The 18,982-nt window shown below is 36.4% G+C and overlaps 1 protein-coding gene across 3 annotated transcripts in view; it reads left to right on the plus strand.

Annotated features, from left to right (window-relative positions):
* The window catches only part of HMCN1 (hemicentin 1), a 474,548-nt gene that overhangs the window by 203,382 nt on the left and 252,184 nt on the right, over window positions 1-18,982 (plus strand). For all 3 annotated transcript variants that reach the window (XM_032317251.1, XM_032317250.1, XM_032317254.1), the window contains exons 9-11: window positions 1,089-1,233; window positions 4,818-4,939; window positions 10,863-11,138. In XM_032317251.1, the coding sequence (XP_032173142.1) occupies window positions 1,089-1,233; window positions 4,818-4,939; window positions 10,863-11,138 (543 nt within the window). The remainder of the gene's footprint in view (window positions 1-1,088; window positions 1,234-4,817; window positions 4,940-10,862; window positions 11,139-18,982) is intronic.

Below are 18,982 nucleotides of genomic sequence, written 5' to 3' on the forward strand. Positions count from 1 at the left end.
ACAATAATTCTTTGTACACATCTGGTGATGATTCTGTCTTTATGTACTAAGTTGGCAGTTAGTTAATTGGTGAACCAGGTTACTCATATACTTGTTATTATATAGAGATAAGATCACAGATTAGGGATTATTTAGAGACATGAGATAACATTTCTATTTTTATATTTGTGCTATTTCTCTAGGCTAATGGCAACTCTGATCAAAATTTAGAACTGTAGCTAGAACTGTGGATAGACAAATCTGTATTGTTATTAATATTGTAGTATTGGATTGAGGGACAGCAGTTTATCATTTATTCATAAGTTTGTAATTTGGGAAATTCAGAAACAACTGTGTAGCTGTTCTTAAATCATTGTCAAACGGTGAAATAGAACTGTCAGTATTTCCTCATATACACTATTCAAAGTTAGTTGTCTTCACCCTAAACTGAATACTACAAAATCTATTGGATTCTTTTTTTTTTTTAAGATTTTATTTATTTATTTGACAGACAGAGATCACAAATGGGCAGAGAGGCAGGCAGAGAGAGAGGAGGGGAAGCAGGCTCCCTGCTGAGCAGAGACCCTGATGCGGGACTCGATCCCAGGACCCCAAGATCATGACCTGAGCTGAATGCAGAGGCTTAACCCACTGAGCCACCCAGGTGCCCCTCTGTTGGATTCTTAAAAATCAGCTTTTCCCATTATTTTGGGACAAAAACTACCCTTTGCATTCAATTCTAAGGCATGTGGGTTCTTTTCATATATTTACATTTTTTAACTAAAAACAGGTTCTACAGATAATGAAGTATGGTAACTAATTTGGTAGCTTTTTCTTTTTTTTTCTAGCTTGGTGGCCCAAAAAATAATGTGTCTTAAAAATAAATGGAGACTTAGATTTAATGAATACTTTAGTAAGGGGTCCATGGAGATATCCAAAAATTAATAAGGTTTGAACAAAGAAAGATCATTAAAGTGGGTTTTAGTCATTTAGATTAATTGGAATGCAGAGGATTTACTGGAATGATTGAAGTATGAAGCTTTTGAATGGATTAACAGGAAGTACACAATATCATTGTGATCTTGTTGGCCGTGTTCTTTTCTTCCCAGATGCGCCCAGAGTTACAATGCCCAAGAAAACCCCAGGATACTACCTGCAGCCAGGCCGAATTCCCTGCTCTGTTGAGAGTCTTTTACCGTTTACCCTGAGCTTTGTCAGAAATGGAGTTACGCTTGGAGTAGACCAGTATTTAAAGTGCGTGCATGTTTTTATTAGCAATTATAGACAGCTTTAAACATCTAAATACAAATTGATACACATTTTAATGTGCTTTTTCATTGGAAATTCCCACTCATTTGTTCCCTCATCTTGGAATATAGCAGTGAACAAAACAGACCCAAGTCTTTGCCCTCATGAAGCTTATGTTGTAATGGAGAAAGATAGAAAATAATATAATATAATATAATATAATATAATATAATATGTTAATTTAATAAGTGCTAGAATCCATGCAAGGGTTGATTCAGGTTTTAAAGAGTTTGAATTTTATATAACTTAAGGGTCGCTTGTTCTTTTTTTTTTTTTTTTAAGATTTTATTTATTTGACAGAGACTATAAGCAGGGCGGAGCAACAGGCTGAGGGGGAGGGAGAAGCAGACTCCCCACTGAGCAGGGACCCAATGCAGGGTTGATCACAGGACCCTGAGATCATGTCCTGAGCCAGAGGCAGACACTTAACTGATTTGAGCCGCCCAGTTGCCCATTAAGGGTCTCTTGTTAAGAGGAAGAATACAAAATTATGAACACAAGGTTAGGGACCACATTTTGGAAGAGTCCTTGCAAAAGAGAAAAGTTTAAGCTTTGTTGTCCTTGGGGCAAACAAGCTCTGAACACAATTTAAAGTGTTATGGTAAGTGAATCCAATTAAGTACTGTGGCAAAATATAGAGCAGATTAATTGGGATGAGATTAATGTTGGTAGATGGGATGCATGTGTTTTTGGCTTAGTTGCAATCTGAAAATTCAGGATAAGGGACATTTCAGCATAGACCTAAACATGGTGAGAGAGGGTCATGCGGATATCTAGGGAAAAGCATTTGCATTTTAGGAACAGTAAGTACAGATGCACAAAGGCTGAACCTAACTGGCATGTGGGAAAGAAAGACGGGAAGGAAGCCACCATGGCTGGAGAAGAAGGGCGGGGAGAAGGTCAGCGGAAGGGAGCTTGTTGGGGGCAGCAGGGAGAGTGGGAGTATGTGCGGCCACTGCATTTAGCAGTCAGAGGAGGTGGGCAAGAAGGCACTGACTTTCCTTGTGAAGATGGTTCGTTGTTTTTAGATAAGTATAATCTATGATAAAATTAAGTAGACCTTGAAAACTGGCGGATGATTTCTGGAAAATGTTTCTTTTTTTTTTAACTTACTAATGAAACAAACTACATGTTGGTAAAAACTCAAGAAATTATTTTACAGAACTTCTATGCTGTTAATTCAATACTAATATATATATAACTTCTATAAGATGCTAAATATTTGACAGTATTAACCCATTTAATCTATTAACCTAACTTTGGAAAAAAATTCTACTATTTAAAGATTGAACTGTATTATTTTCTGCTACTTTTTTTTTATACTGTACAACTTGATGATTTGCCTTAGCTCCATGTTTAATAATCAGCAGGATAACTGACCAGGGTATCAGATGTTGAAGCTGCATAACTTCCTGATGAAATAAAATCATTCTGCTTCAAGTTTAAATAGTAACATATTTCAAAGACACTTGAGATCCTTTGTAAACATTAATTCATTAATTCTACACAATTCCTGGGAGGTAAGCCACAAGAATTCTTTCTCTCATTTTTCCAGCTCTGTGGCCCAGAGATGTGACATGTCTTGCTGACATATATTAAGCTCTTTGGTTGTGAAAGGATAAAGACAGAATTTGGCCTGGTGCTGATGGATTGATAGTCTAACCCTGATTCACTCACATGTCCCTGCCCTAGATTTCCCAATAGCTTGGGACATGTGACTTCATCTTTGTTATGTGAGTCGCGATGGTCACTAGGGGATGTAAGAGAGAATTAGTTTGCATGCGCAACAGGACACATTTGAATTTGACATGTTCTTTCCTTATTCCAAAGGCCATGCCCTCAAAACTTCTTATTGTGGCCAAATAATTTTAATGTTAACTGAGATGACAATATGATAAAAGAATTATTTTCATGTCCTATGTCCTAAATAAGAGAAGAGAAAGTATCACTGTAAAGAATATTCTTCAAGCAATCTGACACTGGTTATGTGCCTTTGAACAAAATCAGTTATCCTTCTTCCTGAATCTCAACTTAATTGTTTCTAAAACAAGAGATTTGGGACTGTAAGAACTGCTACTGTCTGTTCTAAAATTTCCATGTGTCTAAGTTTTTGATGAATCCTAATATATGCTTGGCTGTGAAGTAGGCATTGGAGAAAACATGAATGACTCTATGTATTTCAAACTCCTGCCTTCCTGGAACTTCCCAGTACTTCCTAGACAACGAAATCATAAACTTGGACTCAACTTACTGCTATTAGGCACTAAAGATATAGCTTAGATGATCACTAGGACTTATAGTCAACTCATAATCCTGTTCCTTCTGAACGTGACAGTAAGGACCACTGACACCTAATGCATACACAACTGAAAAGAAACTAACTAAAATGAATATTCTTGGTTACTAAAATGTATGGAACAATGACTTTGCTCATTCTCTCACTTTTCTGATGACAGGAACCTATGACTTCACTTTCGCTTACAAAGTCTAATGTGCTAAATACACATTAAGACCTCAATAAGTTCTTCGTGATTTTTTGATGACAGGTATGGTTTGTCTGCATGGCAAGAGATCTGGAGTCATTACTGTGATATTATATCTCACAACACTTTCAGACTCCAGTGGAAGGTGTCTTGACTCTGCAGTAGGCTTTTCATCTCACCTGTGTCCAGAATGTTTAAGGTTATTAATAGCTATGGATGAATGTAAGAAAAAAATTATGAAAATAGTTTTGATTTTCAATTATATTTTAAATTAATATAATGCTTGTTTTGTAAATTACTAGAATATTATAAATAACTTGCTAATATTTATTAATTAGTGATTAAATATCTATTATTATATATTAATTAGGTATTAAATATCTATTAGGATTAAATATCTATTACTAAGACACCTCCAGAGAATGAGAAAATTTTGAAGAGTGTTAAAGAACAAAGAATAGTGTTTATTAAATGAATGGATAAGTATTATAGGGAAGGAATTTTTTTTTTACCTAAATGACAGGTTCGATAATAAAACTGATTTTTTTTTTGTCTTTTCTTGATGTATGCGCAGATTGAACCAGATAGTTCTATAGCCTTACATGAAGCTTAAACATAAGAAAGTTAAAGAGTACTTATCTTTTTGGAATTTTCTACTTTCAAACTTAGGAATTATGTGGCTGAATTGCTTTGGCTAAGAACCCCGCCCCGAACATGACCCAAAACTGGAAGTAATGTGAAAGGAGAGAGGATTTAAGGAGTGTTTCTGTATTAACTCATTATCTTATATTTCAAAATAGCCAGAAAATGTCTCCTTAAAGAAATGCACAGAGTCCATATCTTATTACCTTTGTTGTGACTTTTGCTCAGAGAGCATAATGTTCTAATTAAAAGGTATGTCATTTTCAACTATAAAGAACTCTGCAGTTTAATCCGTTTATTTTTACATCTTTCTTTTGAATGAATACTTTAAAAAAATGGAATTTCTGCTCTCAGCTTTGCCTTGTTTTTATCATAACTCAAAGGCTTCTATTTTGTTACCCCCAGAGAATCTGCCAGTGTGAACTGGGAGATTGAAAAGGTCACTTTGTCTGACGAAGGCGCGTATGACTGCATCGCTGTGAGCAGTGCGGGAACTGGACGGGCACAGACATTTTTTGATGTGTCAGGTAATTATCACTAATTGCTTGGCAGTCGCCTGCATATTAATGCATCTGTGGAAATGGGGTGTTTGCTAATCCTGGCTTCCCCACTCGTAGTTACGTGACCTCCCTTGGGCCAGTCACTTAAGGACTCAGTGCCTTGGTTTCCCAAACTGTAAAGTGAGGATATCTGCAACGGTCTCTATCTCATGGAGAAACTATGAGGATAAATGATAGCATGTATGTCAAGCACGTAGAAGAGAGCCTGGCACGTGGAAACACTTAATAGACCTTAGGTATTATTGTTGTTAATGTCGTACTGTTATTATTAACATAGGGGCTTCAGTAAATATTTTTTGAAATGAGCATATAGCATTTTTATTAAAATTTAAGGGAATTTAGAGAAAGGGAGGGATAGAATTTAAAAAAAGGAAGCGTTCTATTCTGGGAATAAAAGGTTAAAACTTTCCCTTTTCCTCTCCCATATTTATAATAAGCAGTGTACTTTTTATGAATGGATTCTGACATTAAATTAAAGGCTATAACAAAAGTGATCATGTTCAAGAAACATAGGGCTTCAGTGGCTACAATACTGGTATTAAGAGTGGAAGAAATGCTGATTATTTTGCTCTTAGATAGTATGTTTCTGATGAATAAAGGGGGGTCAAACTCATTGCTTTATAAAGTGGAATATATTTTAGTGAAAAAATAACTTTTTCCTTCAATGTCCCAGAATTCTTAGGATACAAAAAGACTATCATGTTTAACCAATGATTTAAGGATTTAAGGATCAGGATTTAAGCCGCTTACCATAAATCTAGAATTTACTGGGAAGTTTGTTTCAATTGAATCATTTTCTACCTGCCTTATAGATTAGTGTTGCTCTGGGTTTAATAGTAACCCTATTCTGACCTAAATGTAGCTACTGAGTTTTATAACAATGTCTGTATCTGCTTTTAGTACCAATGTGCCTTTTCTTCAGACAATTAAAGGCAAAAGAAACTGTAAAATTGTAGAGATGTTTAGAAGTCTAGGATTTAGGTTTGTTATCAGTAAGTCCAAACTGAACTTTAGGACAAAGGCACGCAAGCATGTTCTACTTGGAGTAAATTTATTTGTATTCTCTTATTCTCAGAAAAATAAAGCTTGTCTTCTGAAACAATTTTGTTGACATGCATCATAAACTATTCATTTTTTTCATCTCCAGTAATTATGAAAAGCATTGGCATTGTGTCAACGTTCCTCAGCTTCTGGGAAAACAAACACTTGAGCACTTAGGTTTCCCCCACTTCTCCAGCAATATTAATTAAGGGAAAGTCAACAGGGAAAGAAGTTTGAGTGAGTGGATTTAAACATTTTGCATAAACAACTGGGAAGTGCCAGTACGAATTCGTGAACTATTAAGAATTTGCCTCTGGGGTGTCAATAACTTCCATATGTGTATTGTGCACATGACCCTCTACTTTTATTTGTGCCAGCCAGGCAGTGGTATATCACTAGGAAATTATACTGTGCCCAAGCCTGTTTTCAGGACTTATGTCCCATTCGGTCATTTATGAAAGAAGGAGCAGGAAACACTGATGGTAATGGCAATGACTGTAACCACAGAAGTAACAAGAAAGCACCCCTTTGGACTTGAAATGTAGACATTTCCTTCGGGGCTCACCATTACCTGAAAACTCCACTCACTTCTGAATTTCTCTTAGCATGGGCTGAGAACCCAGCAGTTACCTGACCAACTTCACTGGAATCATGTGCAAATTCAGAGGATAGTTAGATCTTATATTTTGGAAAGGAGTGTTAGAAATCATGGCATTGTGGGTTAGTGATGTTCTTGTGTCACTGTGGACACTGATTTGTAAAGTCAAAGGGCACGCAAGAGTAGTTTAAAGAAAAGCTAAAGTTCTAGGGCCCCTGGGTGGCTCAGTGGGTTAAGCCTCTGCCTTTGGCTCAGGTCATGATCTCAGGGTCCTGGGATCAAGCCTTGAATCAGGCTCTCTCTTCAGCAGGGAGCCTGCTTCCCCTCTCTCTCTCTGCCTGTCTCTCTGCCTACTTGTGATCTTTCTGTCTCTGTCAAATAAATAAATGAAATCTTTTTTAAAAAAATGTTTAAAGAAAATCTAAAGTTCTACCAGTATGTTACCTCAATTTTTCCAGCATTTTCTTCTGGTTGACATGTTTAAGATTTTTGGTTCATTTGAAATGTTGATTATTGAATGTTTTAAAAGCAAATGGGTGTGAAAAGCATTGAACTTTTTTTATTGCCTATAACCACATAGAAACAAATGAATAGGGTTGCTGAAGCATGAAAAAATCATCCTTTTCAAGTGACATTTAGTAATTCAGTTTGGTACTGTTACAAAGTTATATTAACTTACTGAATTTCTTTCTTAACACAATGGCCCTCCCCCAATGCACACACACAGGGTACTATAATTCTGGGTTTAAGTAAAATACCAAGAATAAAGAAGACTTGTAAAGGGCATGCCAGTGACAGGTAATCTTAAATTATAATTATAGGATATTGATAAGACTTGGAAACAATCTTACACCACCTCATCATTTTGTAGGGAAGGAAACAGAAGCCCAGAACAGGCAAGTGACCCATTATGGTCACAAGGATAGGGAGTGAGAAGATTCCTGCGCTCTCTTCCAGCAATCTTTACCTAATGCCACAAGGCCTGTATTTGTCATTCTTCTTTCAGTTTTGAGGCTTTGAGGTTCCATCTCTGGTTCTCTTGTTCTAGCCTCAGTCTAGCCTAGTCATCCAACCCTTTCACTTAGGAAGGGCTGACTTCAAGCACCAGGCCAGGCATTCTGTTATCTTGGCCTCCCTCATCATTTCCTCCAACCTTGCAGAATTTATTCCTGCATGTGTAAATATTTCCGTGTGTATAATACTTATTATCTCTAGTTATTTATGCAGCAATGAAATTGTATGTCATTATTTCAAATCCCACCTGTTATGTTGTTAGAAAGTTGGCATTTTACCTTTTTGGATTTATGTCTGAGGAGGGATTAGACAATGAGCCAGGGCTTGTATGCAAGAGGGTCATTGGGGAGTTTTCTAGGAAGAAACACCTGTAAGGGAGTTAACAGAAGTGGAAGAAGTTAAACTGTCTTGTAGTCACTACTAGGACCTTAGCTGACCCACAGGGAATTCTGGAGCTGTCATGGCCCTGAATTGAGGCAAGAGAGCTGATCCTTTGCTTCCTCATGAAGTGGTCCCTGGATGTGGGCTACCGTGGACAGGGCGTCTTCCCCTGAGCAGATTAGCGGCCTTGGCTATGAGCTATGTGTAGCCAACCAGCATAGCAGCTGGGGAAATGAGTGCCTTGGTCCTCAAGAAGGATGTAGGCATGTGCCCAGCATACCCAACATACCTACAGTGAGATTTCCCATTTTCTAAAAATCCCCCCAAAGTTGAAGAACTTTGTTTCAGAAGAACAAAAAAATTAAAAAAATTTAAAAAATTAAAAAAAAAAAAGAAGAAAGAAAGAAAACCATACAAAACATCGTGTGGCCTTCAGAAAGATCTTGATAGGATGTGAACACATACCATATGCTATCACTTTCAGGTCTTTGGTGGCTATGCCACCTTGTATGTTAGAATCATAAAGCATTAGCACTAGAAAGGGTCTTTAAGATAGCCTAATTTAATTGCGTGCCTGGGTAGCTCAGTCAGTGAAGCATCCTACTTCCAATTTTGGCTCACGTCATGATCTCAGGGTTGTGAGATTGAGCCTCGCATTGAGCCCAGCACTGGGCTCCATGCTGGTTGTGGAGCCAGTTTAGGATTTTCTCCCTGCCCACTGCACCCCCCCATCCCTACTGTCTCCCTCCTTTAAAAAAAAAAAATGATAACCTAATTTAGTCATCAACTTCTCTAAGGTCACACACCTAGAGATAGAACCAGGCAGCCTATAGTGACCAGATTTCGGCAAATAAAAACCTGGAATGCCCAGGTAAATTCGATTTTCATATAAGTGTGTCTGAAATAATTTCATGAGACATATGTATACTAAAATTTTTTTTTTAAGATTTTATTTATTTATTTGACAGAGAGAGAGATCACAAGTAGGCAGAGAGGCAGGCAGAGAGAGAGAAACAGGCTCCCTGCTCAGCAGAGAGCCTGATGCGGGACTCGATCCCAGGACCCTGAGACCATGACCTGAGCCAAAGGCAGAGGCTTAATCCACTGAGCCACTCAGGTGCCCCTGTATACTAAAATATTATTTGATTGTTTATCTGAAATTTAAATTTAACAAAGCATCTCATATTTTCTGTGTCAAGCCCAGCTAGACTCCAGAACTTTCTAACTTTGTCATGTACTCTTTCTACTTGATTCACTAGCCATTTTCATAAAATATTTTAAAAACAAAGCAAAATGATAAAATTTTGTTTTTAAATAATAATTTAAAATAGCATCTATAAAAAATAAATAAAATAGCATCTACTCTTCTAAAAATGTTTGGAAAACAAGATAAATACAAAGAAAAATATGGAAAATATACACATGTCTATCCCTCGGAGATGACCACTATGGTTTTATCATATTGCTCCTAGGTTTTCTCTAGGCTTCTGATACATCTGCATTTATAAACAGTTTTCAGTAAAGGAGAATAAAATTTGATCTTGAATATCAGATACTCTTTCCTATTTAAAACAGGCCCGTGGGTTTCCAGTGAGCATAGCTCAGCACAGTTTTTATTACTGTATAACTGCTGAGTAGTGGCTTGCTACAGCACTCAGGCAGCGTGTCCTTTAGAGGGGCATTTGTATTCATTCTCAAACCTAACTAGAGTGATATGTGATTCTCTCTAGAATGTTGGCTAAATATTTAACTAGTAAATGGGTTTTAACCATATCTGAAATGTGCATGCATTACTCAATACCTTTTGTGTGCATGGCTTTATGTGTACAATTTTATTAAAGGTCTATGCCAACTCTTAACTTGACCTTTTTTTTTTTTTTTTTAAAGATTTTATTTATTTATTTGACAGAGATCACAAGTAGGCAGAGAGGCAGGCAGAGAGAGAGAGGAGAAAGCAGGCTCCCGCTGAGCAGAGAGCCCGATACGGGGCTTGATTCCAGGACCCTAGGATCATGACCTGAGCCGAAGGCAGAGGCCTTAACCTACTGAGCCACCTAGGCGCCCCTTAACTTGACCTTCTTAAATCAAGACATTCCTCATGCCTCTGGGGAAACATATGTCATACACTGCTGTTGTACTGTGTCTTCTTAATGAGACTGTAACTCTCCTTAAAGCTAATGCTATCATGCTTAGTATACTATTGTCCACCATTCTTTGTGTCCTCTTTTCTTTAAAACACTAAGTAGTTTTAAATTTTAAAAAATCCACAAATGCTACTTTCTTCAAAACTCAGACAAAAATTTGTTTCACACTATAATCCCAAATTAGTCTAATCATATCCTTTTGCCATGTCTTTTTGATTTTCACATCTATAATTTATAAATTTAGACTCAGGTATGCTTTGGTATGTAAACAAGCACTACTTTTTTCTTTTTACATTGAGGATTAAAGGAACTAAAAACACGTTCTTTGCATGGTGTCGTCAGGTTATAGGTACCCAGTGCTATTGCTCACTTTTATAGTAAGATGTTTTAAAATTTAATTTAAAATTTAAATTAGAGAACATTCAAGTCTTCAATTAAAGGCATACATTGATAACTACAGTATTTGGCAAATGTGATAAAAATTAGATTTATTTTATTTATTTTTTTACAACATGCACTACTTTTTAAGAATCTTTTGATTAAATGATAATTTTCTTCAGGTCATAGACATATGTATTAATGAATACATTCTCTTGTACTGCATCTTCCCTATAAGATATTCAATACGTACTCAATAAATTTTTAAACCGCTTCTATATGTGAGCAAAATGGTTGTTAGGTCTCTTGATTTGAATGTTTTGATTTCACACAGAGCCCCCTCCAGTCATCCAAGTGCCTGATAATGTTACAGTCCCTCCTGGAGAAAGAGCAGTTCTGACATGTCTCGTCCTCAGTGCAGTGGATTACAATCTAACCTGGCAGAGGAATGACAGAGATGCCCGACAGGCAGACCCAGCGAGAATGAGGATCTTGGCTAACCTCTCCTTGGAGCTACGGAGTGTGAAGTTCAGCGACGCTGGGGAGTATCTCTGTGTGGTTTCCAATGAAGGAGGATCATCAGCTGCTTCCGTTTTCCTCACAGTGCAAGGTATGTGCATCTGGTAACTTCAGAATTATGGTGTCTTCCTCCTCTTTCTTTGAACTTGATTCCCTTAAGTTGGCTATCTGAGAATGATAGCTTCTATCCAAACAACTACTGTTTTGAATGATGGAGGCCTTATGGATCTTAAATAGTCTAAAGCTGGCTAAACTGGAAAATAAAACATCACTAAGAAATAGGTGACTTTTTTTTTAAAGATTTTATTTATTTATTTGACAGACAGAGATCACAAGTAGGCAGAGAGGCAAGCAGAGAGAGAGGAGGAAGCAGGCTCCCTGCTGAGCAGAGAGCTGGATGTGGGGCTCTATCCCTGACCTGAGCCGAAGGCAGAGGCTTTAACCCACTGAGCCATGCAGGTGCTCCAGAAATAGGTGACTTTTTAAGATAAACACAGCTAGTCCTTTTAAGAGACTTTTATTTTGAGACTATAAATAGAAATGATCTCTGGATGATTTAATAGTTTTAAATTCTACAGTCTGTCGTGTGGATTTTTTTAAAAAATTCTAATTGTTTTAATAATTGGTTAAAAAAAATCCTTCCCGATTTGATTATTGTATTATTTCCGGTGTAACTAATTTACTTTTACTTATTTTTTCTGTTTAAAGATTTTGTGTATTTATTTTAGGGAGTGGGGGTAGGGCCAGAGGGGGAGATAATCTCAAACAGACTCCTCGCTGAGCGCGGAGTGCAGTGGAAGGCATAATTTTACCACCCTGAAATCACGACCTGAGCCGAAATCAAGAGTGGGACGCTTAACCCACCGAGTCACACAGGCACCCCCTACTTTTAATTTTTTACTAAAGTTTAAGATTTTTCTCATCTTCATGAAATTTTATTAAATTTTACCAAGGTTGTTTTATCTTATTTATCTTATACACAAAAGTGCATACTGACAATAAACTAATGGTAAGCCAGTCTTTATGTCTTTCAGATTAAATGTCTAGGTAGCTGAAAACAGTGTGTTAACAATGTGGTTTACTGGCTACAAATATATATATTCTCCAGGAGGATTAAATGAAGATCAAGAACTGTTCGAAAGTATCTCTTTGAGTAGAATCACATTTTGCTTCTAAATGTCTATAGACCAGCTGAGAGCCTTAATGTAATGAATAAGTTACTCTTGGCAGTTTTACACTCTTAAGCTAAAAGATTCAGTTGCTGTCTCAACAGAATATTTCATTTCAAATCCTTGATGCGGGATCCTGATTGCTTCAGGATTGTGTCTGGCTATTTGGTTATGGTATTAGGAACAACTTTATAACATGCCTGAATTAACTCTTAGATGATTTTATCTAACAGAATGACTGTTGCATCTCAAGGCTAGCCCTGAGATTGTTATTAATGGCAGAAAGGTGAAACTACCATGAGAATTAACAAAATGATTCTGGTTTTCTCACCGGTAGTTGAGATATGTTCTGCAGTCCGAATGTGTGTCTTTTGTTGGTCGATCTGGTGAGTCCTCTAGGGAAACACTGCGTTTGTAAATGGCTCACTGCATTTCCACATGGTAAACTGCTTAGATAATTAGAGTCTATCCAAGTGGTAACTTGAGTTACCAGAACTTTGAGACCGTTTTTTACAGATAGAATAAAATGCTAATGGACTTCTGAAATTTGATCTTTGTTCTTTACTTGAAGTGCCTTAGAATGGGATTGTAAAAGCCTTCCTAGTTTCCCCAGGTTAACTTTTAGTGCATTCGTATTCAGTCAATTAGAGCAGTAATTCTCAAACTCTCAAACTTTCATGGATAAAGAATTATCCAAGGAACTTATTGAAAAGCAGATTTCTAACCTCATGTCTCGAGATTCTGATTCCATAGGCCTGGTGTTTGGGCCTGAGAATCTGCATTTATAAAAGACCTCTCAGATAGTTTCATGGATAAGGTTTTCTGAAATAGCATTTGAATCTATTCTGCAGAATGAACCCTATTATTTAGAAAGGTGTGTCTTTAAAAGAAGCCCTTGACTCTTCTTTCTGGCAAAATAGTCATTATTATCCAGTGATTTAAATAAATGCTGAGGTAAGATATTTACACAAAGATCTAACATACAAAACATAAATACAAAAGATGTACAACATTACCTGATTACTGGCTAGTATGTATAATCTCTAGTGGTATAAACCTATTTAGAGGTGTTATTTTATGGCCTGCCTAGCTGGTCTTACATTTGAAGGATAGAATGTGACAAAAAATGGTATTTTAAAAATCTAACAAAACTATAGTCTGCTATTAATGACACTTGTCTAATAAAAAAATAAGAGCTCTAGCTAATTGTAGCCATCTGAATGCATTATTTTACTATTGAAGATACCATTGCAAAGCTATGGATAGTTGATGAAATAAACTACTTTACCTAGGGCTGTAATTTATGAGAATTAAAGATGCTTGTCAACTATTGACATTGGATCTAAAATTATAAATTAATTTCATTTGTATGCAGTGAAATGTTTTTAAAAGTAGAAATAGAAAACAGTTTCAGAAAACATGAAGGTAAAATAATTGCTTGCATTGAATACATACTTTAAGAATAAATTTCTTGCTTATATGGGAATGTGTAGCTTAATTCATAGCCTCATTTACATTTCTTTACCTCCACATGTTTGTTTGGAAACTACTGCTATCTGGAACAATTTAAAGAGTTAAACATACATACTTTTCAAAGTTTAGGTAGTAGTTTTAAAATGTAATTAGCAAGAATTTTCTAGTTTAAAATAGCATGACTGTAGCTGCTGCAACCTCTTCCTGTCTAACAGTAAAATATCAATAAAGACCTCAAAAAGACAAAACTGAAGAATACTAAAACCCAGTGACAGTGGACAGTGGCAAAAATTTTAGGAGGAATTTTATAGCTATTGTATATAAAGGTTTTTATTTATTTATATACGTATGTACATATGATGTAAATACACATATGTAATGTTCATATTTTAAGGTCAGTGGAATGAAAATCTCAATCAATGACCCACCTTTTTTATGTTCCCATGAAAGCTGGGAAGATGTATCTCTGTTCCTCTGTTTCATACTTGCTCCAAAAAGAAAATATTACTTTTAAGAAGCCATGATGCCATCTCCTCACACATATTAATAGTGATAACCAAGCAGAATGAAAATGTAGGACAGGAAGTAGACAGGCTAACTGAACATAATAATAAAAAATAAAATGCAGGGGCGCCTGGGTGGCTCAGTGGGTTAAAGCCTCTGCCTTCGGCTCAGGTCATGATCCCAGGGTCCTGGGATCGGCCCACATTGGGCTCTCTGCTCAGCAGGGAGCCTGCTTCCTCCTCTCTCTGTCTGCCTCTCTGCCTACTTGTGATCTCTGTCTGTCAAATAAATAAATAAAATCTTTAAAAATAAAATAAAATAAAATGCAAATACACACACACAGAGAGAGAGAGAGAGAGAGAGAGAGAGAAAAGTAGACAGGCAAGCTGGACCCATGTAGAGAATCGTAACCTGGATATATGTTTCTCTCTAAATGAAAATATTTGGAAACAGGGGAAACATTGATAGGGGTATCAACTAGGGAATTTAGAGAGAGATGGTAGCAGAGGGGCACATCATAGTCTCAGACAGAAGAACAGATGAGAACTGTGCAAAAAGCTATGCACATCAGACTAACTCAACTGCAGAACTGCAAAGGCAGTTCAACTAGAACAGAAGTAGGCAAATAATCAAGCTAGGTCAGACCAAACACTTTGTTGACAGACACTGGGTCTGGATTTGATGTCACCTAATTTGAGGGTGAATAAACAGAAAGTTATCAACACAAAACAAAACAGGAAAAAAAATAATAAAACACTGGACCTAAGAAAAAGATACAGAACAAAACAAGGAGAGATAGCCTTAGAAGAATTGGATGCTTCTGAAGGTAGTTTATTCACAAGACTGGGGGAAAAATGTTTAGTGTCACCAATGTCTTTCAAAAGACCTATCCTCCTTTGAGCAGGACTGTCTATTGATAAAGGAGAAACTGGCTGAGGTGACAGGACAATTACCAGTGTGATGGAATGAGAAAGGCTTTGGGGTTAAAACACAATAATATAATGCAAGTTGGAATTAGAGGAACTAAAAAGCAGAGTTTATATTCCATGAAAGTAAAATAATGGACATGGTTCACAAATTTGAGAAGTTGTTTCAGAACATTGAGGAAAAGAGCTAAGAGTGAGTAATATGTTTGTTTTTATTAAGCAGAGATAAGAACCAGAGACTGGAACTTGGAACTTCAAGACTTCTAAGTACATGGCATATATATGTATATAACAAAAACAATTGAAACAAAAGATAGGAAAAGATATAGTTGAAGAAAATTATCCTAGAGAGGAAAACAAAAATTGTCCAGGGTGAGCAAATCAAGCAAGGTCAATGAAGAAAGAACTTCATCTAGACACATCCTAGCTGAAATTTCAAATTATTAGTATAAGGGAAAAAAAAAACTCCACAAGCATATATTCAGACTAAACCAATATCTTGTAAAGTGAGCAATAAAATCAGACCGGTGTCAGACTTCTCAGATACACTAAAGTTTAGAACACAATTGCAATGAGTATTTGTCATTATTTTGCTTCTTAGGATCTGAACGTGTCCTCTGATTTGGGAAGAAATTCTTTATTATCTTAGTGGGAAGCAGAAAGGTAGATGAAATCAGATAATTCCTTTCCCTGTCCTAGAATCAGCTGCTCCAATGCTCCCAGGGGGTCTTGAACTCTTGCTTGGACCATGGGCACTTAAACGACTTCAATTTTGGCAGTATCGTGAAATTTTGAGTACAGCAGTAGCTGAAGCAAGTGTTCTAGTGGACCTTTTCCATCACTCTCATGTCCCTTAGTGACATTAGACTCATTATCAATTTACCAGAAGAGCCTTGAGAAAAAACATGATCCTAGAAATGATGGCTCTTTGAATTAGTCACATAATGAGCATGAGAGAATGTGAATGGGTTTCTATGCTTCTTTCATTATGACAGTTCCTCACTGTGGAGATAATGGTATAATTAGACACAGGAAATTCTTCTGAAAGGGGATTCCTCAAGACTCAGAAGTCGGGTTAGTCATACATATAAACAAACAAATCGAAGCCACCCACAGTTAAGCCAGGAAGGGTGGAAAAACCCAATTGATTGATAGAGACAAAAATGTGAATATGAGACTGACCACTGCTTCTTTGGAGGCAATGGAATTGTAAATGACCTTCTTACTTATGTTTTTCTGTACTTAAAAAAAAAGTATTTAATAGGAATACAATATTTTAAAACTTTGTGTAAATAAGATTTAAGAATTTTGGGGAGTACCCACATTACTTTTATTGGGGGATTGAACTATGTATGGGTAATATATTTTCTTTCTTTGCTAAATTTTCCATAAATTTTTTATCACTTTTATATTTAAAATAATTAAGATATAATTAAGAAAGTTAATACAAGTATAAAAATAAAGAATAATTAAAATAAATTAAGAAATAATGCCTTTCAAAGTGTCAAGTTAGAACTTTGATCAATATGCAAATTCATATTTGAAAACTTAAGGGTCTGGAATTTTATAGGACTATGTTACACAATAAGCTGTTTTAAATCCTTTCTGAAGCAGGGGTATGGGTGACTCAGTCGGTTAAGCATCTATCTGACTCTTGATTTTGGCTGAGATCATGATCTCAGTATTGTGAGGTCAAGCCCCACTTCAGGCTCTTGTTGGGTGTGGAGCCTGTCTCTCTCCCTTTCCATCTGCCCCTCCCTCCCCTTGTGTGCAAGTACACACACACACACACTCTCTCTCTCTCTCTCTCTCAAAAATAAAATAATCCTTTCTGAGGCAAAATGTGGTCAAGCAAAAAGAATGATTGCAGAATTTCAGTTAATAATCACATTAGGTTTCTTATTCTGAATAGTCCAAAGAGCTATGACAATCTCTTCAGTTTTTCTCCTTGCAAGATTTTCCAAGGAATAAATTGTGATTTATAGAAGTCCACATCTATGTTGGAATAACGAAAACTGCTTTTTATTAGCTCATCTCTTTTCCTGGACATTTTGATACATTGGAGTCTTGCTAGTCAAGCTTTTTGTTTTTGGAAGTTGACCTAAAACATGTATATGTCTGTTTTGTATACTAGTGCCATCTTTGTGGATTTCATTTAGATGAGATGAAACCATATGCTTAAAATGAAAATTGTCAAATCATTACTTGCTGTCAAAAGTTAATTGCATTCATTATCTTGGTTGTTTGATGTCCGAGTATGAATCAGCACAAATGAATAAAATGCTTTGTTAAAATACTGGCTTTTGTTGCCTTCTATACTATGGATTTAATAAGGAGTGCATTGGAGGCTTTTAAATTTGACACAAAATAATCTATTGAAGTTTTGCATCAAGTATTCACTGCAGTGACATCCAAGGAATATACAGTTTTCCACTGACGTATTTGCTTTCCTAGTTCTTCCTATGGTGACTGTAAACTTTATGAAGAGAAAAGTTTTGTGTTTACTTAATCTAATGAATGTATTCTAATGACTCCATGGTTAGGGGCAAACTTCTGTTATAACACAATCCAATTTTACTCAATAAAATATATAGATCCCCCTTGACTTATGATGGGGTTACATGACCCCCTACTGGCTTGCTCAAAGTTACTAAGCCAACAAGTGACAAAGCCCCGATCTGAGCTGTGTCTTTCCATTGTTCTGCACTGTATACAGAAATGCTAATGAATGCTATTATCAGGATCCAGGTACAAGTATAAAAAGATTAAGTAAAGGGTTCTTGGGTATGGATAGAAAAGTGAGAGTACTGATTTTTTTTTTTTTAATAGGAAAGTTACAAATGTCTGCAGGTTTCTGTGGCAAGGGTTAAAAATCTCTGGAAAGGGGCACCTGGGTGGCTCAGTGGGTTAAGCCTCTGCCTTCGGCTTGGGTCGTGATTTCAGGGTCCTGGGATCGAGCCCCACATCGGGCTCTCTGCTCGGCTGGGAGCCTGCTTCCCCCTCTCTCTGCCTGTCCCTCTGCCTACTTGTAATCTCTTTCTCTCTGTCAAATAAATAATAAATAAAGTCTTTTAAAAAATAGTTTTTAAAAAATCTCTGGAAATATCAGCACTGTGTATAACAATGAGTTAGAGAAATCAGTGCTTAATTTTAATTCCTTATTCCTCCCTACTCCTTCCTTTTCTGGTGCTTTTATAGAGTAGACCAGGTAGATCACAACAGTTTGGTAAATCCTTTGCCCTAAGTTCTGATAGAGTAGCTGCCAAAGAGCAGTCTAGAGGCAAGAGAGAACTATAAATATGCCCCAAAATAAGCACACAGAGAGAATGTGAGATGACTAGACCATAAGCTCCATGAAGGCAAGACCCAGCTTTCTTCAGTTTTGAGTCTTTAGTGCCTGACGCTATAGTTAGCATATAGTATCACACGTGTGCCTATCTGTGGGAAGTCTGAATGAGAAGAGGAATGTTTACATGGGGTCACTTTGGCCAAGTCTGAAACATATTTATGTAATAGCACATACTAAGAAATTATTTGATTTAAATTCCCCCTGAACATTGATTAATGCTTGTTATTTTATAAGTTAACTATCCAATTAAAAAATAAGTTCTGTTCTACAGATTAGATTTTGTAATACAGGGAAAACATAGTAACTTGCTATTTTTTAGGTGTGAAGAAAGGGCTGTGATATTTGATTATTATGAATAAAAGTTGAATTAGCTCTTAGTACTTACTGCTTTGTCTGCACAAAGAGGTTATGAGCATTTGGTTTAGAGTGCAGAACTGATGGGTAAACATTATGATGTCTGAATCTTCTTTTCTGGTACATCCTATAGCACTATCCATATAATAGTACTAAGTCA

The sequence above is a fragment of the Mustela erminea genome, chromosome 17, assembly GCF_009829155.1.
Source record: "Mustela erminea isolate mMusErm1 chromosome 17, mMusErm1.Pri, whole genome shotgun sequence".
Lineage (NCBI taxonomy): Eukaryota > Metazoa > Chordata > Mammalia > Carnivora > Mustelidae > Mustela > Mustela erminea.